Source organism: Bidens hawaiensis, unplaced genomic scaffold, assembly GCF_021521415.1.
Source record: "Bidens hawaiensis isolate Kalapana, Puna unplaced genomic scaffold, B.hawaiensis_p1.1 tig00001685_1, whole genome shotgun sequence".
NCBI classification, from domain to species: Eukaryota; Viridiplantae; Streptophyta; class Magnoliopsida; order Asterales; family Asteraceae; genus Bidens; species Bidens hawaiensis.
This window is the reverse complement of record NW_027491095.1, coordinates 2,435,181-2,461,273: the sequence shown is the minus strand read 5'-3', so window position 1 is coordinate 2,461,273 and position 26,093 is coordinate 2,435,181. Positions and strand designations below refer to the sequence as shown.

The following is a 26,093-nucleotide window of genomic DNA, read 5'->3' as shown; positions in this document are numbered from 1 at the left end:
ACTCATTTATTTACAAGACAAAATAGTTTTATTATTTTGAAGATTTTGTATTTCTTTTTCGAAATTTCGTTTTTGTTGCATCAAAAGATCCAGTTTTTTAAGCTTATCGCATGGATGGATGCTTAAGTTATTTTGAAGCTCATTTATTTTTTGAAAGATATTTTGAAGATTAGAATAGTTCATTCTAATTTCTGGATTTATCTTTTGAATAGGATTTCTCATCTGACTTTTATTAGTCTTTTGAGGTAGATCCGAAAGGCCATTCCAAAGCGTTAGGACTTTTAGAACTTCCTAGTGAAGGATTTCCAACATTAAAGTTGGGAAAAGAGTATTTTTGAAATCTCTTTTTCTCATTAGAAGTATTTTCTTTATGTTCTTCAGGCTTTAGTGTTTTTTCTTCTTTAATCTTATCAATTTTGTCTGAGACATCCTTGATAATTTTTGCCGCTATGGCTTCTAAGCCTTCATTGGTAGTTAATTTTTCTACCTTTTTGATTAATTCTTTAATCGATTCTTCGATTTTTATTAGACTCATGCTATAGAAATTATTGCTTTTCTAGCCTTGAGATTGTCAATTCTTTTTCTAATAGCAAGAATTTCTTCTTTTAAAGCTTTTATTTTTGGAGTTTTTGCTTTATGACTTGTCATAATATCTACTCTAACTTGCTCTATTTTTATAAGAAAAATTTGTATTGAAGCTTCTTCTTGAATAATTTCTTCATTTAGAAGCTCTAAATTTTTAAGGATTGGCTGTGATGAAGTCATTTCCCAGCTATTTCCTTAAGAATTTCATCATATCTGTCAACTTTTTCAGACATAGATCTTATTAATTGTGATTCAGTAAAACTGGATTCTCCTATTCTCAAAGGGTTTCCAGTAAAACTGTGTCTAGGTCGGGACACTAGAGGTTGTTTATTGCGAGCAATATTAATTGCCCAATCTTCTTGTAACTGTGAAGGTTTAGAAAATTTACTTCCTTCGACAGTTCCAATTTCTGAGAATATATCATCAATTGTTATATTCTCTTTCTCTTTATAATCAATTGAATGAGTACTATTTGTTAAAGCATACGAGATTAAATAATTAATCGTAAATACTTTATTACCCGGTTCCATAAGGTCGGTTCTTTCACATTGATGTATGAAACTTAATGTTTTATCGAAATCTTTTGAATCTCGATGTAAGGCAAATTTAGGATATATGGTAAACATAAATTTTCCATATGCTAAATTTCCTTGTACTGCTCCTAAAAGAGCATATTGTCTGTTAACAATTCTATTGTCAACTAGAGCCATTTTTATAGGAAAATTAATTCCATCTCTAAATTGTGCTTTTAGAAGAATTTTTACTGCTCCTATATGCACCATGTTCATAGTTCTTTTTAACTCAGGTTTCATAGTCAAAAGTCTTTTTGATATTTCGCCTAGGTATACTTCTCCTGAAGTATCTTTTATATCTACTGAAAGTTCTTCATTATTGAAGCAGTAGAAAATCTTATTTTTTCTAGAGAAAGCCCTTGAGACTAAACTCTGTAAATGATTAGGTTGATTAAAAACAGTTTTTGTGTCAAGCTTGAATTTAAGCCTGTTAATTTTTTCTAGTTGATTAAAATTAATCATATAATCTGAAGCAAAACCGTTTTCATTTTCTCTAAAGTTTATTACTTCAGTTATTTCTTGATTGTTAGATGTTTCACAATCAGTTTCTTTATGATCTATCTTAAGAGACATTTGATTGCTAGTAATTTTTTGATTACTAATCCCACTTTTTAAAAACGAGCACGAGGATCTGATACCAGAATGCAGAAATCTTTTATGTCGTTAAGCAATTTGTAAACGTCTGTTATGCCGTTAAGCAATTTATAAATATCTGTTATGCCGTTAAACAATTTATAAATATCTGTTATGCCGTTAAGCAATTAATGGAGTTTATTATTGAAAGACAACAATAAGTCTTCAAATGCTAGAAAGTTTTTTGAAAACCATTCGTTTATTAATTTTGTCCTTGTAAGAGACATCATAAAAAAGTCTTCAATTGCATGAAATCTTTTGAAAACCTTTTGTTTATTGATTTTTTATAAGACATGAGTATATGTCTTTGGATTTATAAAAGATATGAAGTCTTCATTTGTGTTCTTAGGTTTATTAAATTCTGTCACAACCCCCGACCCCTATACTACGGGAGGGGAGCCGTGAACATTGATTGGTGGTATCGGAGTTTATTAAATTATTTTGCAGTGGAAAATTTCATCAGGACCGTAGTTAGGAAAAATGATCAGAGTTATAAAAACACCATGTTTATTATTATGATAAACCGGAAACTTAATCCCTTTTAATACAAACATAAGTTTTATAGGGTTAAACCCTAATTTACAAAACACGTTTCTTTATTTTGGAGACAAGCCACTTATTTAAGCTGGAAGCCCGCAGGCATCCTTCCTTTGTCTCTAACAAGTCACCTGAAACATGTTTAAAATATTTGATCAGCAAGAAATACTGGTGAGTACATTCATTTGTAAATGACACATTTTACAGTTACAACATTAAGATGTTTTACACCTGCCTGCTTACAAATTACCGAAAAGTACTTGTCACTCGACCGTATCTATGACTGTGGTTATATTACTTATTGGCTAACACTTGTCCAATAAGTAACGTGTAATAGCCCAGTAGGCAAGCCTTGTATACAAAACCCCACAATACCAGTAGTAACCATTCCGTAAGTCTACAGAGACTTAATCACTGTAATGTATTTAAAATACTTTAAAAATATATTTGAAAACATTTAGACAATCTATCATGGGTTTTATAGGTTTTGAAATCACCATGACAGTGTCAGAAAAATAGTTGTCTCACACAAATGTGAGTGGTACAAAAACTCGAATGTCTCACCTTGCAAGTTTACAATTAAGTAACACCTCCTGGTATTAAGCACCTAGGATAAACACAATGTAGTATAACTAGATTAGTATAAAACCAATAATCATAACGATAATCACGAGAGTAGAAACTTTACACAATGGCACAATGTCATACCTTAACAGGCAGAGCTTTCGGATTCGTGTATATCTCTTTCGATCGGATATCGTTACGATACTCGGGTATTATACCGTTATCTTAATATATAAAAGTATATGTGTGTGAAATCAGAGAGAAAGTAGAGAATTCTGTGTGAAAAATGAACGTCCCATTCACTTCCTATTTATAGCAGGTTTTGAACCCCATCACGCTACGCAATGGCCATAAATAGAAAGCCATCGTGCGAAGTGCAAAGTGCGCCATCAAAGCGCCACATTGCGCCCATCGCACTTCGCCCGTGCCCGTGCGCGTACGGGTGCTTCGCACCCTCCGCTAGGACCACTTAGTGTGATATGTCTTATAATAACATTAACATAGAAATTTCCTTTCTTATAAAGAGCTCACTAGTTTGTTAATCTAGCGATGTGGGACAAGAGTTTACAAACCTATTTATACTATGGTGGTTCCTTCTCCATTTCTTTCCTCCACCAATGTGGGATGAAATTTCCTTCACTTATCTCTTTACTTTCATTTTATGGTTTGTTATAGTCTCCCCTCCTTATTTTGAATCTCGTCCTCGAGATTTGATTTGAATAAGTGTGGGTACTTTTGTTTCATTTAGGATTCCAATTCCCAAGTATATTCTGGTCCACGCTTTGAATCCCACTTCACCTTGACCAGAACTATTCTTTTATGCTTGAGATTCTTGATCTTTCTATCTTCAATTTGCAAAGGTTTCTCAACGAATTTCAACTTTTCATTTACCTTTATATCTTGAAGGGGTACTTCAAGTGTTTTGTCAGCTAAACATTTCCTTAAGTTACTTACATGAAATACATCTGTATACCTGACATTTCCTCTGGTAATTCTAGCTGATAGGCTACTGGTCCAATTCGTTTGAGAATCTGAAATGGTCCAACAAACCTTGGACTTAACTTTCCTCTCTTACCGAATCGGATTACTCCTTTCCATGGAGATACTTTCAGTAGCACTTTGTCTCCAACTTGAAATTCCAATGGTTTACGTCGATGATCCGCATAACTTTTCTGACGATCTCGTGCGGTCTTTAATCTTTCCTTAACTTGATTTATCTTATCAGTACTTTCTTGTATGATTTCAGGACCAGATAATTGTTTTCCTCCTATTTCTGCCCAACACACTGGAGTTCTACACCTTCGTCCATAAAGGGCTTCAAATGGGGCAACATTAATACTTGTATGATAACTGATATTATAGGAGAATTCTATCAGTGGTAAATGGTCATCCCAATTTCCACCAAAATCTATTACACATGCTCTCAGCATGTCTTCCAATGTTTGTATGGTCCTTTCACTTTAACCATCAGTCTGTGGATGGTATGCTGTGCTCAAGTTTAATTTTGTTCCCATAGCTACTTGGAATCTTTTCCAAAAATGAGAAGTAAAACGACTATCCCGGTCCGATACAATGGATAATGGAACTCCATGTAATGTGACAACTTTGTCCACATACAGCTTAGCCAATTGTTCCATTTTGAAAGTTTCCTTCATCGGTATGAAATGAGCTGATTTTGTTAATCTATCCACAATCACCCAGATTGTGTCATTACCTTTTCTTGCGGTAGTTAATTTGGTAACAAAATCCATTGTTATTAATTCCCATTTCCATTCTGGCAGTTCTAATTGTTGAAGTAATCCGGATTTCTTTTGATGTTCTGCTTTAACTTGTGAACAAGTTAAGCATTTTGTAACATAACTAGATATGTCCTTTTTCATTCCTATCCACCAATAGATTTTCTTCAAATCTTGATACATTTTATCTCTTCCAAGATGCATTGTGCATTTGGAGTTATGGGATTCTTCGAGAATCTTTTCTCGTAACCCTCCTATGATTGGTATCCAGATCCTGTTTCCCATTCGGAGAATTTCGTCATTTCCTTTGACAAGTAGATCAATGGTACCATTTCTTTTTTCATCGGCAATATTATTTTCTTCTATTGCTTGTTTCTGAGCATTCTTTACTTCATCAATTAAATTGATTTGAAGTTCTAACCTTAAGGCTCGCACTCTTTTAGGTTTCTCATGCTCTTTTCTGCTAATGCATCGGCTACTATATTTGTCTTACCTTCACGGTATAGGATTTCACAATCATAGTCGCTAAGAATTTCCATCCAGCGTCTTTGCCTCATGTTAAGTTCCTTTTGCCCAAAGATATATTTTAAACTTTTATGATCTGTGAATACAGTAAACTTACTACCATATAAATAGTGTCTCCAGATCTTTAGGGCAAAAATTATTGCTCCCAATTCTAAGTCATGTGTTGTATAATTCTCTTCATGCTTCTTTAATTGTCTAGATGCGTAAGCAATAACTTTTTCACGTTGCATTAGTACACATCCTAATCCTGATTTAGAAGCATCACAACAGACTGTGAAGTCTTTAGTTCCTTCTGGTAGTGCAAGTATTGGGGCATTTGTTAACTTTTGCTTCAAAGTTATAAAAGCTTCTTCTTGCTTAGGTCCCCATTCAAACTTGACATTCTTACACGTTAACTTGGTTAACGGAACTGCTATTCGGGAAAAATTTTGAATGAAGCGTCTATAGTATCATGCTAATCCTAAGAAACTTCGAATTTCTGTAGGAGTTTTAGGAATTTCCCAATTAGTAATAGCTTCTATTTTGGAAGGGTCCACATGAATACCTTCATGGTTAATCAAGTGTCCTAGAAATTGTACTTCTTGTAACCAAAATTCACACTTTGAAAATTTAGCGTAAAGATTCTCTTTTCTCAATAGTGTCAAAAGTGTATGAAGATGTTTGACATGATCTTCACTGGTTTTGGAATAAATAAGTATATCGTCTATAAAAACGATTACAAATTTATCAAAATATGGTTTACATATTCGATTCATCATATCCATAAAGGCAGCTGGTGCATTGGTTAACCCAAATGGCATGACTGTAAACTCATAATGACCATATCTTGTCCTAAAAGCTGTTTTAGGAATATCTTCTTCTTGCACTTTTAATTGGTGGTATCCTGAGCGTAAATCAATTTTAGAGAAATATCGAGCTCCTTGGAGTTGATCAAATAAATCATCAATTCTCGGTAAGGGATATCGATTCTTAATTGTGACTTTATTTAATTCTCTATAATCGATACACATACGCATTGACCCATCTTTCTTTTTGACAAACAGTACTGGTGCTCCCTAGGGTGATAAACTAGGTAGTATAAAACCTTTTTCTAGCAGTTCATCTAATTGCTTCTTTAATTCTAACATCTCTGTTGGCGCTAATCTATATGGTGCTTTAGCAACTGGTGCTACTCCTGGTATTATATGAATTCTAAATTCCAATTCACGATCAGGCGGTTGTCCGGGTAAATCTTCTGGAAAGACGTCAGAGTATTCCGATACTACCGGAATTTCCTTTATCTCTTTTCCTTTGGCGCAAATGATTACAGAAATCATATATGCTACGCCTTGTTTCCTTAGATAGCTTGCCACTTTCATTACTGATATGAACTTTCTAGGCTTGAGCATCTTATCTCCTTGGATTGTAATAATTTCTCCTGTTGGCGAGCGAATTTCAACAGAATTCGTATTACAGAGGATTCGAGCATGATTAGCTGCTAACCAGTCCATTCCTAGTATAACATCGAATCCAGCTAGATTCATTGGGAGTAAATTTGCTTTAAACTGGTGGCCTAGTAAGTTTATGTTTTCTTCTTGGAGTACTTCATGAGTATGAATGGAATTTCCATCGGCCAATTCTACCGTGCAAACTTGATGGAGTTTGGTTAATGGTTGATTTAAGGCTTGGCAAAACTTCGTGTTTATAAAACTTTTGTTTGCTCCGGAATCAAACAATACTTTAGCGTAAATGTTATTGATAAGGAACGTACCCGCAATGACGTCTGGAATCATTGCTGCTTCTTGTGCAGTAAGCTGAAAAGCTCGTGCATTCTTCTTAGGTCCATCTGTGTTCTTTGCTTTGTTGTCAGGCGCCTTTATCAGCTTTGGACATTCTGGACGGATGTGGCCAGGTTATCCGCAGTTGTAGCAAACACGACTTTCCTTTCTTCTACATTCTTCATCCGTATGTCCAGCCATTTTGCAATAATTGCAATACTTACTTTTCTTAAAAGCGCATCTCCCTGAATGCCTTTTTCTGCAAGTTTACAGAAAGGATGAGCATATGATTGCCCTGTTCCTTTCTTCCGAAATTCTTGGGAAATTTTCAGGGCTAGATCTTTCTTTTTGTTTTCTTCCTGAGTTCGGACTAATCCGCGTGTCAAGGTATTAGCTAGCTCAACTGTTTCTTCAATAGTCTGAGGTCTAGCTGACTTTACCAGATCGCGGATTTCACTTACTAATCCCCAAATATAACGAGAAATTAGTACTGATTCTGGCGAAGCCAAAGCCGGTACCATTCTTGCATATTCGAAGAATTTTGTCGTATACTCACGACACTTCACACCCTCCATCTTGTGGTTTAAGAACATAGTAGCAATCTTTTCTCTTTCATGAGGAGAACAAAATTTCATTTCTACTATTTCTTTAAATTCTTCCCAGGTCATAGTATAGACTACGTGACTTCCTTTTGATTGGAGAATCGTGTTCCACCATTCCATTGCTTCATTAATGAAGAGGTTAGAAGCATATATTATTTTATCTTCTTCAGCAACACTTACTGATTCTTATTATAGTTTATGTCTTTTCTAACCAGCGTAGTGCTGAAATGGGTCCTTCTAGGGGTGTACACGGACCGGACCGGACCGAACCGGACGAGAGCATGTCCGTGTCCGTCCGTTAAGCTTTTGACGGACAAACGGACGGTTCACGAACACTCTACCGAACAAAAATTAATGTCCGTGTCCGTCCATTAAGAAATTGAGTTTGTCCGTGTCCGTCCATGTCCGTCCGTTAATATTTTAAACGGACGTTAACGGACAATAATGGGCAAACGAACACTAATGGACATTGATGGACAAACAAACATGTGAACATTAATGGACAACGAACACTAATGGACAAATATAAACGGTTACATATTAACACCAAGCATATATCTAAACAACTTCACATACAAATTAGGAATTACACCATATAACATTCAAATATACTTAACACTTAATATATTAACATAAAGTGGATCACTATAATATAAGAGACATCAAACATGTGTAGTAATATAAAAGTGTTATTAATAACACTAGAAATTCCGCAGTTAAATTACAATGCTGGATAGGTATAAACACTAACGATACCTGTCGGACATTACCGGACGTAATCGGACGAACGTTACCGGACGTTCACGAACACTATTGAACGGACTTGTCCCTTGTTCGTGTTCGTCCGTTAAGCTTACCGAACGAATTTTTTATGTCCATGTCTGGTTCGTTTATTAAACGAACGAACATAAACGAACTTCTTGCCGAACAGACGCCCGGACGTCCGCCGGACGTCCGGTTCGCTTACAGCCCTAGGTCCTTCATTTCCAGAGAATTCGGTTGGTTTACAAGCTAAGAAATCCTTGTAAGTACAACCGTAGACTTTTGACTTTTTGGGTTGTGGGTTGCTATTCCCTCCATTCACGCTATGACTAGCCTCATCGTTAGACTTACGTTTATTACTCTCGGTCTTATGCCTAATTACAGAAACAGGTTGCCTAATAGCATCAACAATTAAAGGAATTGCTTCAGTGATTTTCAGAGCTATCATATTTTCAATAGCATTCATATTCAAACGACTTTCTTGATTATGAATTTCATGATTATGCTCGTTTCCGGGATTGTGCTCATTTACGTGACTATGCTCATTTTCGCGATTGTGTTCATTTTCGCGATTGTGCTCATTCGACATCTGAATTACAATTAAGAAAGAAATTATTAATATCGTAATCAAATAATAAGGTAGCAAGATATTATTAACACTTAAACATAAAATAACACATAGGCACAGAATATGTCAAAATCGTCGATCTTTGCGACATTTACTCTTTTTATATATATGCATCATTATATTTTACATCTACACACTATATATATGCGTCACTACACACCTTTCTTACATACATGCACTCTTTATATATATATATAGAAGAAATTACGATAATGAACATATAAATATTATATATATATATATATATATGGCTTTATATATAAGGCTCTCGGTCATAGTATTTCCAGAGTAGGGTCTCTCCAATATTCCTCAGTCTATTGGCGGTATCCACCAATTCATCTCCATAGTGACGGAGATCTGTCGTCATTTCCGGCGTCATGGTGGGGTAGTTTGCGGTTTCCGCCTGGAATGGTGCATAAGGATTTGACATCATTGTTTGGTATTGCCAATCGTTTGTCCACCATTCTTCCATTTGAGATTGACTGATGATGTCATCATGGGGAAATGTATTATTTGGGTCTTGAGTTGGCATATTAGGGTTGCTGGAACTTCCTGCACCTATATCGTTGAATGCTGGTTGGAAGATTTCACATTCATCTAGGCATCTGCCTAGTCTTTCTTGCAGTGGTATTGTTGACATAGGTGGTGGTAAAGTTGGCGGTGGTTCAATTTGTTGTGGTTGTTGAGTTGGTTGTGATTGAGTTAATTGTTCAGGTTGTGGTTGAGTTGATTGTTTGATTGTAGTTTTTCCTTTCTTATTTCTTCTCAGTCCTCGTTGCCAATCTTTGAGCCTTATTCTTCTTTTAGGCTTTGGTTTCTCTACAGGTAGAGCTTGAAAGATCATGGGTTCAGGTTGTTGTTGACTAGCTTCTCCTTCTTCTATATCCGTGGAGTTAACGGATATGTGTTCGAAAGCTTCAACTAGCTCACTCATGCTGTTAATCAAAAACAATAAAACAACGAACTCCAAAAGAAAGTTGTTTTTATTTTCACGTGTGATTAGAATCTTATACGTATGGTTAACACATAGGTTAAGGCATGTATTTCCTAACTTTTAATTTAAGGATTAGGTATTATTAAAATAACCATAATAAACCAGTGGCTCTGATACCACTTCAGCTGTCACAACCCCCGAACCCTATACCCCGGGAGGGGAGCCGTGAACATTGATTGGTGGTATAGGTGTTTATTAAATTATTTTGCAGCGGAAAATTTCATCAGGACCGTAGTTAGGAAAAATGATCAGAGTTATAAAAACACCATGTTTATTATTATGATAAAACCGGGAACTTAATCCCTTTTAATACAAACATTAGTTTTATAGGGTTAAACCCTAATTTACAAAACACGTTTCTTTATTCTGGTAAAAGGCCACTTATTTAAGTTGGAAGCCCGCAGGCATCATTCCTTTGTCTCTAACAAGTCACCTGAAACATGTTTAAAATATTTGATCAGCAAGAAATACTGGTGAGTACATTCATTTGTAAGTGACACATTTTACAGTTACAGCATTAAGATGTTTTTACACCTGCCTGCTTACAAATTACCGAAAGGTACTTGTCACTCGACCGTATCTATGACTGTGGTCATATTACTTATTGGGTAACACTTATCCAATAAGTAACGTGTAATAGCCCAGTAGGCAACCCTTGTATACAAAACCCCACAATACCAGTAGTAACCATTCCGTAAGTCTACAGAGACTTAATCACTATAATGTATTTAAAATACTTTAAAAATATATTTGAAAACATTTAGACAATCTATCATAGGTTTTATAGGTTTTGAATCACCATTACAGTGTCAGAAAAATAGTTGTCTGTGAGTGGTACAAAAACTCGAATGTCTCACCTAGCAAGTTTACAATTAAGTAACACCTCCTGGTATTAAGCACCTATGATAAACACAATGTAGTATAACTAGATTAGTATAAAACCAATAATCATAACGATAATCACGAGAGTAGAAACTTTACACGATGGCACAATGTCATACCTTAACAGGCAGAGCTTTCGGATTCGTGTATATTCCCTATTCGTGTATATCTCTTTCGATCAGATATCGTTACGATACTCGGGTATTATACCGTTATCTTAATATATAAAAGTATATGTGTGTGAAATCAGAGAGAAAGTAGAGAATTCTGTGTGAAAAATGAATGTCCCATTCACTTTCTATTTATAGCAGGTTTTGACCCCATCGCGCTACGCGATGGCCATAAATAGAAAGCTATCGCGTATCGCGAAGTAGCTTGTAGCTATGATGAGTCAACCCTAGGCCTGCTACGTGGCACGCCACGTGGCAGGCTACGTGTCCACTGCGTAACCTCCACGCCGCGGTACGCGATGGGTAACCCAAACCCGTCGCGTATCGCGATGGAAGGATTTTTTTTTTAATTCCCAACAAAAATACTAAGTGCAAAGTGCGCCATCAAAGCGCCACATTGCGCCCATCGCACTTCGCCCGAGCCCGTGCCCGTGCGCGTTCGGGTGCTTCGCACCCTCCGCTAGGACCACTGTGTCACACCCCAACCTACGGCGGAAATGCCGGGGCGCGAACTGATTGTCACAGCTCTCAAGGTTACTATCATGCACAATACTTAAATGACAATATCTATTAATTGAATTCAATTATCAAATAAATCAAATACAAACAAGTACATAATTCATACAACAATACAAATTTTATATTTCTTGATTAAAATATTCTTCTAGCTAAATTCTTCACTAAGTCTTCACCAACCTGCATATGCGTATAAAATAAAGTTTTGTCAACAACACATGTTGAGTGAGTAACACACCAGTTTAGTTGTACATATAGTATATATAACAAAATACGTAGCTGCAACAAGTCATATGAAAATAACAAAATAACCAAATGAGCAAGTATAACAAGTATAACTGAGATGTCGAGAAGCACAAAGGCTAACGACTGGCGTATGATCATACTAGACTGAGATTATGTTGGACCTCTCCGAATGCGAAAGCATACAAAGCAAATAAGCACATAAACAAGTAAGATATAAGTTGTTAACACATAAGACAAAGTTGCAGTTTTGTGTATAAGTATATATGAAAAGTATATTTACGCATATGTCCCCAAAACATTGAAAGCGGTAAAATAGGGGAATGTGGTACTCACCTCGATAGACGAACAATAGTGAAAATAGAAGTATTAAAAATGATGATTTGCGGAAATCACGCGTTGACGATCAGGCCTAATAAGGAAAATAGAATGTGAATACGCTGAGTTAATGAACTAGATCGGGTAAGCGAGTTCGATAATTATAATTTTTATTAAGTTATATTATTAGTTTAGAAATCCTTTAAAAGTATATTATATGCTTAAAAATACATCTTTAAAAATTATTAGTTTGTCAAGTATATAAGTATAGATAAAGTTTATATGTATTTATTAAATCAATAAAATTAATTTACGTGATATTATATATATATATATATATATATATATATATATATATCTATACTATATATAATACATCAAACAAGGGCAAATTAAGACACCCATTTTTAGGTAATTTACAACACTTAAAGCATGAAGTGCATGTGTAATTAAGGGTAAACTTGTCTTTTAAACACAATTCACTCAACTTACAAGTTTGCCCCCTCATCTTTAACCATACCATGTTTTTAGTTTCAACTTTAAACCAACTTCTCACCCACGATTTTTAAACGACAATAAGTTTTTTATACGTTAATATTTTTGTAAAAATATTGCATCATAAAAACGAGTATTTTATTCTCTTTAATTTGTATATAATATTATTATAATTTTTTCAGTTGAAAAAATTAATATGTTACACAGGGGTGTTCAATGTCGGTTTTGTTTTTAAACGAAAACTAAACCATAAAAAATTGAAACCAAACTATTATTAACGGTCTGGTTCTGGTTTGGTTTAAGAGTTTAAGCTTTGATAATAAAATTTGCTTAAAATGATTATTAATATAACCGTATCATCAATTCCAACTAAGTCAAAATATGATGCTTGAAATGATAAAGGAAGTAAAAAAAATGACCGAAAGTAAACAACCCAGCCGGGAAACCAAACCGATGACCAGTTTAAACGGTTTCAAGGTTTTAAACCGATCCATGAACACTCATAATTGTTACGTGATTAATAGATTCCGCGTTCAAAGACACGCTGCATCGCGCTGGCACTCGTCTAGTACATATATACTTATATATGTATGTATACGTAAGTAAACATGAGTTAAACGAGTATTAAAATGTCGGTTTTAATAAAAATAATGTTTATTTAACATTTAATATTAATTAAAATTTGTTATAAACATTTAAAAACCCTTAAAACTAAAATAAAAGGACAACCGCGTCCAGGGGAGGCTCGAACCCGCGCCCCTGGCCGGTTCAACAAATTAATCAACACCCAAGCAGCCAACTGAACCAAGTGGTCAGATGGTCATTAATTAAGAGGAGTCTATTAAGTATAACAGTTCAGGTAAACCCCCAATCCTTATGAACCCTAAATCCCAAATCGCTAAATCCGTTTATTGTTTCGTTTAATTGTGTTAGGGTTTTTATTAAACAAGCAGTGGCGATTCAGATACACTATTTAATTACCTCGAATGCTTTCGTTTGATGGGTTAAATCCGACGAACAGAGGACGGCCAGAAACAACAGCGAACGGAATATCAAACGTGGATGAAAACTCAATTGGTTTGAGGGTTAAGGACGGCTATGGTTAGGTGATTAAGTCTGGTAGATTAATTGGATTACAAACATCGTTTATATGTTCAACGAGTTAGGGTTAGGGTCGGCTACGAGGAGAAACGAACAACCAACCAAACAGCTAAGATAATATAATTCGTTAGAGGGGTATTTTCGGCGAGGTTATAAGGATCGTATCCTGTAAATTAATTGAAATATAACAAGCGATTTCGTGATCAACAAGCAATAGGGTTGTCGGTTTGGATAAAAAGGAAAGAAGAATCAATAATTGATATTATGAACTCAATTAGATCGTTAATTAGGCCGAAAATGATATATTTACGAGATACACAGGATCAATTGCAACTTTTAAACGAATATTGTGGTTCATGTTATCAAGATCTGAATTCGGGTTCAAGAAAACTAATATGGGACGGGTTTGGTAAACGGGTATCCAGTTTATCATAATAACATTTTCAACTTGGACCTTGAAGTTTGAAGATTGGATAAAATTAAAAGAAACAATTAAATATTAACAAAATAATCCATTTGTTAAACGCGATATTTCGTAAATGACCCGAACACCGAAATGGGTCGGGTTTATAGGTTTCGAAAAGACCGAGTTGTTACACACTGGGTGTGATATGTCTTATAAGAACATTAACATAGAAATTTCCTTTCTTATAAAGAGCTCACTAGTTTGTTAATCTAGCGATGCGGGACAAGAGTTTACAAACCTATTTATACTATGGTGGTTCCTTCTCCATTTCTTTCCTCCACCAATGTGGGATGGAATTTCCTTCACTTATCTCTTTACTTTCATTTTATGGTTTGTTATAAATTCCCAATGAGAAATCATTTAGTTTTGATAAAGATTAATCGAGTTTTGTTTTGAGAAATCAAATTTTGTAAAGATGCTTAAGGAGAGATTATAATAAATACTTTTTGAAGTAAATTAACAGTTATGAAATAAACCATACCTCTTTTTCTTATCCAGCTAACTGAACCTTTTAAGTTGAATTTTACAAGTGACCAACCCAACCAATCTGTTCCCTACGGCCTCCTGCCTCAACGATACTCTTATGGCTCCAGGGCTCCAGGTTTTACAAAATTCTTAAAGAAGAACTTGATGGATAATAAGAACTGATATATTTATTTCACAACTGTTCTTCCTGAGGGAAGAACTTCTTAGTACTTACATAATACTCTCCTTTAACAAGGAGATTACTCACTAATACACATGATTACAAGAGAGAAAAGAAAGATAGAATGGGATCGAGAATGAGATGCCTAAACTTAAGAATTATTCTCCTTTATATAGGAGGAGAAGATTTATACAATGGACTAAAATGCCCTTCTAATTTCGTCATGCATGACGTTTTTAATCGACATACCCATGTGTTGGGTCCAGTTCCCTGATGTCTTCATCCGAGTAATAGCTGTAAAGTTGAGAGCTATTATCTTCTTTTGTACTGTCTGAACAGTATTCGCAATTATGATTTTCATAAGTGCGCTGAAGCTCCTGACATAGTCTTTCTTTTGTGACTGGCCCTGCTTCTACTTTATTAAAGATGATTCATTGTTCCATCTTTTCTAAAGCTTCTTTCTCGTGCTTTGGTAGTGGAAGACTACTAAAGCTGGTAATTACACAGTGGTGACTGTAATAGTTTACTTTATTAAAGCTTCCAGCTTTTATTTTTTGCAAGTTTTCAAGAATTTTTAGAAAACTCTTGACTCTTATTTCAACCCAGTTGCTTGGGTCTTCATATTTTTCTTCCATGACTTTGGATGGGTTCACGGTTCTTGTTTTAGCAAGACCGATTTCCAGATGATGGTAACTTTGGGAGGACTTTCCTTGGTGCCAATCTGGGAGTGTAGAGGTACACTTGATGAAGATGTTAGCATCTTTTGCTGCTGCAATCTTTTTTCGAAAGTTTTTGATAGCTTTCTTCATTCCATCGGCCATTAAATTAATTTCTTGTAAATTAGAGGAAGGATAAATATACTTAACTAACCCAGCAGAGAATGCTAATGAGATAAGTTCTGGGCTTGCGCCTGGACAAAAGACAATTAAACTTTTAGTAGCCTTATCTTCTGTGTAAATGTGCTCGGAGTCAAAGTCATTTTGACTTAATGACCGTGCCTTAGACCATAATGATCTAAATTCATCAAGAGATACAATATCTTGGGATTCGTCTTCTTCTTTCTCTTCAGAAAATTTTAATTTTGAAGGAAATGGGGAAGCTTTTCTGAACTCAACGGTTTTTTCTTGTTTTCCTGGTTTTAAAGGTTCAGGAAAAATTGTTACCTTCAAAGGTATTTCCCTCTTTCCAAGATTTGCTGAATAGCGGGTGGCTTCTTGTTGGGCTTATGCTAACGTTCCAAACTTTTTGAATGGATAGCTTCTTCCATCCACGTAACTTTTGACTGTTGACCAGTCTTCGTATATCCCTCTATGCTCACCGTCAAAGATAACATAGAACCTTGTTTTTGGATTTTCTGATCTCTGTGTGATTTGAGAGTAACTTTTGGTCTTAATGAGACCTCTTCAGTTTTTAGCAAACTGTCAGCCATCAACGGATTTGATTTGTCTTTACCAGAGCCGTTTGCTTCTGGACTAGATGAAGATCTTAGTTCTTCATTAAATTTTCTTTTGCTTTTTTCCAAAGCAACAGGAGTAAACGGACTTGTTTTTTCTTTACCCTTTTCTGTTTGAAAGGGAATAGATTCAGATTGTCTCATTTCGGATTCCTGCTCTGAATTAGCAGTTGTTTCTAGACTTTCGTCATAGAGTGCTATTTTTTCTTAAATAAACTTTAATTCTATAAGAAGAATTTTTTATTTGAGACGTAATGCCTTTAGGTATTCCATGGGTTTTTATGGAAAAGATTTGTATGATCCATTTTAGGAAGGTTTTAGCTCCTTAAATAGGAGAAAAAAGGTGTTAATAGTTTTCACGATTATTGAAAGTCTCGTGTCAGGCAGTCAGCCAACACGTTTTTGGTTCCCTCGAGATGCTCAATGTCGTAAGAATATCTAGAAAACCACATTTGCCATCTGACTAGACAGCCTTTGATATAATTGGAATTTGAATTTAAATAAATCAATTCATTTTTCTTTTGAAGATTTTTTCGAAGATTTATAAAAATCGTCCGGGTATTCATCTTCATTCACCCCCCCCCCCCCATTTAAAAGTTTTAATTTTATTCATCTCGAACTATTAGAGCTATTGCTACTGTCTGAAGATGAATCATACATTATTTCAATTGAGTATACCTGCATATAGTCATCAAAAATATTTTTCGAAGGATAATATCCTTCAATTTCTGCCTCAGAAATGAATTTTACCTTTTCTGGGAACTTTTGTCTATTAGGACATTCGTTGGCATAATGCCCCTCTTCCGAGCATATCCAGCAACGGCATTTCTTTTTCCTTGGGGACAAATCTTAGGTTTTTCTTTTGAAAAGTATTTTCCAGGGACGAAGTTTCTTTTCATGGGTTTCCAAAACCTTCTTTTAATTTTATATTTTCTTTTATATTTCTTTTTGAAATATTTGTTTTTCTCCTCATCAAACCCAAAAGATAATTGAGGTGTATCAGTAATTCTATGGCAACAATTTTTGTTAAATCTTTTTAACTGTTTTTGCTTGTTGGAAAAGTCGCAGTAAACAGCAATTTCTTCTTTAACAATTCTTGTAGCAAAACCTAGAGAGTGTTTTGTTAAGTCGTTCTTTTCCTTATTCCATCGTTCTTTGGCTTTTTCGCCAACAATAGGAATTTTCATTAGGTAAACTTCTATCCAAGAATGATATTCACCTGTGCTTAGCTTGTATAAGTTTTGTTCAAAAAGACAAGTAAAATCATCTAAATGACATATATCACAAAGTTGTGATTGAGTTAATATTTGTCTTGCTTTTTCAAGCAATTTTTGGTTCTCATGATCTTTATTTGTAAGGAAATCAAGACCTAAGAACATCATATACATGGCATTAATAATTTGATCAAAGAGATCATCCCCATGTAAATCTTCATTCCAAGTTGTTCCTTTAATAAAATCTTGGACTATTCCTGCGGACTTATGTTCTAAGATATGTTTTTGCGGACAATGTGTCCCTTGGTCTATTTCAAGACCTAAAAAATTTACTTTTGTTTTGAAAAGATTAGCTTTCTTTTTTGATAAGATAATTCCATATTTTTCTATAGTCTTTAGGACTGATAAAACATGAAAATAGTGCTTATCTTCAGAGTTAGAGAAAACTATGATATCGCCAACGTAGACGGTACAATAATTTTCTAAACCTTTTAAAGCATTTTGCATATGTCTTTGGAATATGCTTGGTGCTTGTTTTAGTCCAAAAGGAACTACCTTCCATTGGTAATGACCATCAGGACATGTAAATGCTGTCAACAACTGAGACTCTTTATCTAACAGTACCTGCCAGAAACCGCTTTTACAATCGAAAGTAGAAAAATAAGTTTTTCCCCTTAAGAGTGTTATTAATTCTTGCATGCAAGGCAAATTATGGCTATCGCCTTTGGTAGCTGCATTAATTGCCTTATAGTTAACTACCACTCTCTTTTTTCCTCTTATTTTTTCAGCCTCATTTTCTACTAAAATGCAGGAGACATGTGAGGTGATTTACTTGGGACAATAAGTTTTAAGTCGAGTAACTCTCTTATCTGTCTGCTAAATTCTTCTCTGTCCTGTGGGCTGTACTTCATAGGTTTTACCCTGATTACAGTCTTAGGATCAATAAGCTCTATTGATGCTTTCATCCATTTCTTGAATTTTTCCGAATCAATAGGGTTTTCTGAGCATACTTTTTCAAGTAATTCTTCTATTTTTTGGTATTTATGTATTTCAAGAAAATATCTTTTGAGGAAATATGTCTCCTCTGGTTTTATAATTTCTTTACTTGTATTAGAACCTGGGGTTTGTTTTGTTTTTGAATCTTTTTTCATTGATTCTAGAAATCCTGGTTTTCCAACTTGAAAAGCTTTTGTTATCTTTTTTATTAAAATCATTTCCTGATTAAGGTGAAAAGATATTCTGTCCAACCATTGGGTGAAAGGCCCGTATAATTGACAGAAATTATTTCCAAGGAGTAAATCTATTCCTGTTTCCTGTTGATAAATTGTAGGAATGGGGAATGGTTCTTTTGAGAAATACACTATGAGGTTTCTACAAACCTTATTTATTTTAATTGTATCTTGATTTGCCATTGTTACGCTGATGTCTTTGTGAGTATTTTCCCATAGCTCTTCAGGTATAACAGTTTGCTTGCTATGCAGAGACTTGCCCCTGTATCTACATAACAGTGTAGAGTTATTATTTTATATCCTTTTAGGAAAATTTTTCATTTGATATAAATGGAATTTGGATTAGTTACATTTGAATAAACTAATTCATTTTTCTTTTGAAGATTTTTGCAGAAAGGAATATAGTTTGGGTCTTCATCTTCATCCCCCCATTTAAAAGTTTTTATTTTATTCATCTCGTACTATTATCCAAAGATGAATTATACTTTTTTATTTCTTTTTGAAATATTTTTTGTTCTTCTCTTTATTAAAAGATAATTGAGGTTTTTAATGAGTTTATTGCAACAACTTTTAAGTTTATTGCAGCAACTTTTGTTAAATTTCCTTAACTGTTTTTTTGCTTGTAGTAAATAGCAATTTCTTCTTTAACAATTCTTATAGCAAATCCTAGAGAGTGCATTGTTAAGTTGTTCTTTTCCTTATTCCATCTTTCTTTGGCTTTTTCGCCAACAATAGGAATTTTCATTAGGTAAACTTCTATCCAAGAATGATATTCACGTGTGCTAAGCTTATATAAGTTTTGTTCAAAAAGACAAGTAAAGTCATTTAAAAGACACATATCACAAATTTGTGATTGAGTTAGTGTTTCTCTTGCTTTTTCAAACAATTTTTGGTTCTCATGATCTTTATCAAGACCTAAGAACATAATATACATGGCATTAATAATTTGATCAAAAAGATCTTCCCCATGTAACTCTTCCTTCCAAGTTGTTCTTTTAATAAAATCTTGGACTATTCCTGCGGACCTATGTTCTATTAATAACAATAAGGCCTTAGCATTGGAAAATTCTTCTAGATTAGTCTGAATAATCAAACTAATTTCGGTATTACATTTGTCGATTGTTTCTTTTCTTTGATTAAATTCAAAGATACAATCAATTTTTATGGTACCTATTTCTAAATTTTTAAGGATTGGCTGTGATGAAGTCATTTTCCAGCTATTTCCTTAAGAATTTCACCATATTTGTCAACCTTTTCAGACATAGATCTTATTAATTGAGATTCAGTAAAACTGGGTTCTCCTATTCTTAAAGGGTTTTCAGTGAAACTGTGTCTAGGTCGGGACACTAGAGGTTGTTTATTGCGAGCAATATTAATTGCCCAATCTTCTTGTAACTGTGAAGGTTCAGAAAATTTACTTCCTTCGACAGTTCCAGTTTCTGAGAATATATCATCAATTGTTATATTCTCTTTCTCTTTATACTCAATTGAATGAGTACTATTTGTTAAAGCATACGAGATTAAATAATTAATCGCAAATACTTTATTACCCGGTTCCATAAGGTCGGTTCTTTCACATTGATGTATGAAACTTGATGTTTTATCAAAATCTTTTGAATCTCGATGTAAGGCAAATTTAGGATATATGGTAAACATAAATTTTCCATATGCTAAATTTCCTTGTACTGCTCCTAAAAGAGCATCTTGTCTGTTAACAATTCTATTGTCAACTAGAGCCATTTTTATAGGAAAATTAATTTCATCTCTAAATTGTCCTTTTAGAAGAATTTTTACTGCTCCTATATGCACCATGTTCATGGTTCTTCTTAACTCAGGTTTCATAGTCAAAAGTCTTTTTGCTATTTCTTCTTTAGTTAGAAGAGGTAGGTATACTTCTCCTGAAGTATCTTTTATATCTACTGAAAGTTCTTCAGTATTGAAGCAGTAGAAAATCTTATTTTTTTAGAGAAAGCCCTTGAGACTAAACTCTGTAAATGATTAGGTTGATTAAAAACCGTTTTTGTGTCAAGCTTGAATTTAAGCTTGTTAATTTTTTCTAGTTGATTAAAATTAATCATATAATCTGAAGCAAAACCGTTTTCATTTTCTCTAAAGTTTATTACTTCGGTTATTTCTTGATTGTTAGATGTTTCACAATCAGTTTCTTTATGATCTGTCTTAAGAGACATTTGATTACTAGTAATTTTTTGATTACTAATCCCACTTTTTTAAAAACGAGCACGCGGCTCAATGTCGAAAGAATATCTAGAAAACCACACCCTCCAATCAGTGTTGTAAAAATTGTTATTCGCTAGTCAGGCAGTGCGGTGGGGACTAGCGATTAATTAGGATGAATCGAGATTTATCGGGATTTTGGATCATACTTTAATGTATAATTTATAATTTATATATACACGCACGCATTTTAATATCTAATTTTCAGTTTTATACATACACAAAAGCATGCCTGCAATTGGTTGGAATCTCCCTGGAAACCGTTGATTTTGGCCGAAATCTCACCGGAAAACGCCGATTTTGGCCAGAACCTTATCAGAATAAGCCGATTAATCTTGATTTTTGCCGGATTTGACCATTGACCGATTAATTAGCTGATTAGCCCAAAATAAATCGGTGAAGTAGGACTAACGATTAATCAAAGAATAATCAGCGTCTAATCAAGATTTTTGCAACACTGCCTCCAATACATTTTGACTATCATTTAAGAAATTCTTTTGGGAATCAATTGGTGAAAGTAGCATACACAATAATTTATCGATGTACTACATCTATATCTGGTGTGGCTAATGTGATTCTAGATGTTATGCCAACGAATATTAGCACAGGTTCATCGACGTTATATTTAGCAACAAAATATTACATCATGAAGAAGTTGTCACCGTAAGAGTTTCACCAATAGTTTTACTAGATAATAGCATACATACTAGCGAGTAGCGACAACTTAGTCACCATTTGTATTTTGCATAAATTTAAAATACATTTGTTGTTCGTTAATATAAATAAATGTAAAAAAACAGTTGTACATTAAACATAAAAGAATTAAAAATATAATGATAACATAGAATACGTCGATAAACAATATATAGAACAACATATAGTAAAGGAAAATGCAGTTAAGTGTGGTGACTCTTATAAAAGTAACCACTCATTGAATTAATCTTAATATGGTACCCTGCCCCCCCCCCCCCCCTCTCACCTCTTTTAGACCATACAAATAGCCTAAGAGCATCCACAAATTCTATAATGGTGAATGAGTAAAAAGAAACTAAACACGTCACATCAGTTGTCATGTTAGACTTTCATTCATTCACTTTCAAAAATCAAAAAGTCTCATTTCTTCTCTAACACTATTTCCATTTTTAAACACCTATATATTCCACATAATCAACTAATATTTTCTTTCTAAAAATTAAAATACTTTTATAAGTATCTTAATTTTTTATTTCATATTATTTAAATATTTATAGATGGTTACTACATTTAAAAAAAAATTAAGTTGATCGATAATCATTGATATGTTGCTTAGAAACAAATAATATTTTTACCATTGAAAGTATAAACAAATAAAAAAAATTATATTTTAATTTAAAAAGAAAGATAATTAAAGTGATGGTTGAAATTGGTTTCAAAATTTATATGAAAAATGAAAATTAAATACATTGAGCCCACTTATCATTATCATGTTTGCTTTCATTCAGTTTTGTGGATATGTTTTAAACTGAACATCACATTCAATTAGTATTTGTTTAGTTCAGAATTCTGAATCAGAATTAAATATGACATTGGAGTTGATCTAATGATGAGTAAGATTTTATTATGTAAGTTTGTTGTAGCCGTTCATTTTTGAGCGATCGGAAATGGTGCATCGTAATTTGTAGTGAGCTCACCTCTGATTCTCATTCCACGTTTTGTGCCACCACTTCTTATTTTAAAGCAACAATCTATAAGCAGTAAACAAATGATTAGTGGTATTTTATTGACTTATCTTTTTTTCGGAAAAGAGTTCCCAAAACAAATGACTTGCCATACTTACCAGTTTCGCGTCCCTAGGTCACATGCCAATGAAATTCAGTTTGCAAAGTATATATGGTACGCGCCAGTAATCCAATTTGAGATATGCACGATTACTGATGCTTGTTTTAGTTTTCCTTTTTTTTTTGTTTTCTTTTTTGCTTTTACTGGATACACTACAGATATATAGCTACAATTTTAATTTATCAACTAATTCATCATTTAAAAAAATAAATTCTATTGTAAAAGCGTACCATTAAATATTTTAAAAGAATATTTATCACAAAACTGGTTTTAATGAATTTATTGTGAATTTGACGGAACTACAACGTAAACAACCATAACCAAAAAAAAAAAATCTAGAAAAAGAATGTATAAATTTTTCTTCTTTGTCATGTCGATAACAGGCAACAGAGATAAACTTCAGTAGGACCCAAGTTATATTAACTTTAACTGGTAGGAATTAATCTCTTTCAAGTTATTAATGACATTTGAAGATGTTTTATTTCAATCTAACTTGTGACAACAAAGACATACGCATTCATGAGAAACTGACGGCCTTTTGTGTACAGGTACGAGAACTTTGGGGTAAATTTTGCTAATTCAGCAGTGATATTAGAAGATGATGCCCATCCAGGCGCGGAGTGTAGCGATGAATCAGCATCTCAGCCAGCAACAACATTTAACCAAGTGGTAGAGAATCTGCTATCTGATATTCGAGACGCTACTCCAAGAACATCTAATTACTATGTAGCATACACAAGGCAAGTCTCGACAAGCAATGAAACAGTGTACGCAATTGCACAGTGTGTTAAAAATGTAAGCCAAGCCATTTGCCGAGGCTGCTTGAATACAGCATATAACAATTTACAAGGTTGTCTTCCTAAAAAGGAAGGAAGTTCCATTGACTTTTTTTGCTTTATGAGATATTCTGATACTCCATTTTTCCAAAGCAACCAGACAACAAACATTGTATCTTTCCTAAGTCGAGGTGAGGCCTCCTACACATTTAAATTTAAGTTGTAAATTAATTTTCATCGGCATGTATTGAATTTGGAAAACTATATTAAGAAAAATGTGCAACTTTCCATGACAGGAAGTTCAAGCAAGTCAGCAATGATAGCGGGAATAAGTAGTGCTGTCGGTGTTCTGTTCCTTCTAGTTGCTTTGTGGATATGGTATCGTAAAATAAAGAAAGCTAAGATTGTTGAGGAAGGTAACAATATATATGTACACCATGAATCAACATAATGTTCAATACAATATCTTCAAGCATATCACCATTCAATATTCTTAAATATATTATAATTACGCTCCATGTAAATATATGTATCTTTATTACAACTAGTGCTAATTGTTTGTAACATGCACGTTGGGAACTTATAGTTGAATCTGGACTGCAACCGGAAAAAAGTTATAGTTATCAGCAACTGCGATTAGCGACTCGTAATTTTGGAGATGAGTATAGGGTTGGGAAAGGAGGATTTGGTGAAGTATACAAGGTAATTTAGCCTTTTAAATTGTATTTTTGTTTTCTACATACCTCCCTTGATCTAGAATATTTGACCGCAACAATAAACCTAATGAAAAGAAGTTTGCAACGAAAAAAAGTGTTATGCTAATTATTGGCAAAATGCTGTACAATAAGAATTATTTAAAAGTCATGATGTATGCTTAACAATTTGTTCCTTCAACAGGCACTTATAGATGATGAGAATGTAGTGGCAGTGAAGAGACTTCATGTTAGTGACGCTAGAACCAAATCAGAATTTGAAAATGAAGTGAGGCTTATAGGTAATATTCAACATCGGAATCTTGTACGACAACTAGGTTGGTGCATCGAAGGAACTGAGCTGCTTCTTGTCCTAGAATACATCCCACAAGGCAGCCTTGACAACTTCTTATGGGGTATGATACTATTTCTCAAGCATTGTTTAAAAGTATTGTATCTTATATATATATATATATATATATATATATATATATATATATATATATATATATATCCTTCATACATTTATTTGGCCGCATTAGAAAAAAAAACTACCTTAATGAAAATTTTAGATAGACATGTATTTAACAAGTTAATTAATCACGGACAGGTGAAAAAAGAGGCTCTCTGAACTGGGAGAAAAGGTTTGACATTATCTTTGGGGTTGCTAGGGGTCTTGCTCATCTTCACAACGAATTCCATGTCAAAATAATTCATAGAGATATAAAGTTGAATAACATTCTCGTGGACCATGATTTTCAACCCAAAATTTGTGATTTTGGGTTGGCAAGACTACAACCGGAGGATCAAACCCATGTTAGCACAAAGCTAGCCGGCACACTGTAAGTGTAAATCTTCCCTTTGATCTATTTTTCGATCCTATATGAATACCTTACTTTTCACATGAATATGCTTAATGATGAGATCAATATATAGAGGATACATGGCACCCGAATATGCAACAAAAGGACACTTATCAGAAAAGGTTGACACCTACAGCTTTGGTATCGTGATCCTTGAAATTATTAGTGGTCGAAGATGTACCGACGAACACTTTAGCGATCCTGAAACATCTCACCTTTTCGAACATGTAATATACAACTCCCCTTAACCGTTCTTTTTTCTCTTTTGTACGTGAGCTTAAATGATTACAGAGTTTATTGCAAATGTATGATAAGTATTATTTTGCTTAATAGGCATGGCAATTGTATGAGAGAGGTATGCACGCAGAGTTAATTGATCAAGAATTAGGCTTAGAAGAATCAAATAAAGCAAATGTAATGAAGACCATTGAGATTGCTCTAATGTGCACTCAGTCACCAGCTTCTTTGAGACCAACAATGTCTGAAGTTGTTATGATGTTGTCAAGTGGGCTATCTGTGGGGCCAGGAAAACTAATCAAGCCTAGTTTCATTGATTCTCGTAGAGTGATCCACATAGGTGGAAATGCGCCACCTAATAAATAACTATGTATGTGTGTGTGTATCATGTATGCATATGCATATGGACGTATGTAAATGAGCAAATTTAACTTGTATATGCAGATAACAACTTTTTTGAATTCAGTTTGCAATAAAGCTTTAATCCCTTGCTGCAATTTCCTCTGTGTGTTGTAATTCAATTATAGTGCATTCCATTGATGCTTTCATCCATCCCAAAATGTAGGCTACCGGTACTACGCTGAAAACGTAGGATGAGCGGCTGAAATCAGTGCAGGAATCGCATATACAAATACAACCAGCGCAATCTCAGCTGTAACAAGATGTCGGTCCATTTCAACTTCATTAGTGGAACATAAGAAACTGTTACATCAAGTTTTAGCTCAGCTTACCCTTTGATCTGCCAATTCCAAACAATCTGAAGAAGGTGCCATGTATATGGGGGAGACTTCAATGATGAATTCTCAGTGTTATTTCGTCACAAACCGTAATAAATGTATTGGCT

The 26,093-nt window shown here is 34.1% G+C and overlaps 1 protein-coding gene across 1 annotated transcript in view; it reads left to right on the top strand.

Moving 5' to 3' along the window:
• The window catches only part of LOC143593208 (cysteine-rich receptor-like protein kinase 3), a 31,990-nt gene extending 5,984 nt beyond the window's left edge, over positions 1-26,006 (top strand). The window contains exons 2-8 of the mRNA XM_077072911.1: positions 23,230-23,648; positions 23,754-23,873; positions 24,044-24,159; positions 24,355-24,565; positions 24,760-24,991; positions 25,086-25,239; positions 25,346-26,006. Coding sequence (XP_076929026.1) covers positions 23,230-23,648; positions 23,754-23,873; positions 24,044-24,159; positions 24,355-24,565; positions 24,760-24,991; positions 25,086-25,239; positions 25,346-25,615 — 1,522 coding nt within the window. The 3' untranslated portion in view covers positions 25,616-26,006. The remainder of the gene's footprint in view (positions 1-23,229; positions 23,649-23,753; positions 23,874-24,043; positions 24,160-24,354; positions 24,566-24,759; positions 24,992-25,085; positions 25,240-25,345) is intronic.
• The last annotated feature ends 87 nt before the right edge of the window (positions 26,007-26,093 follow it).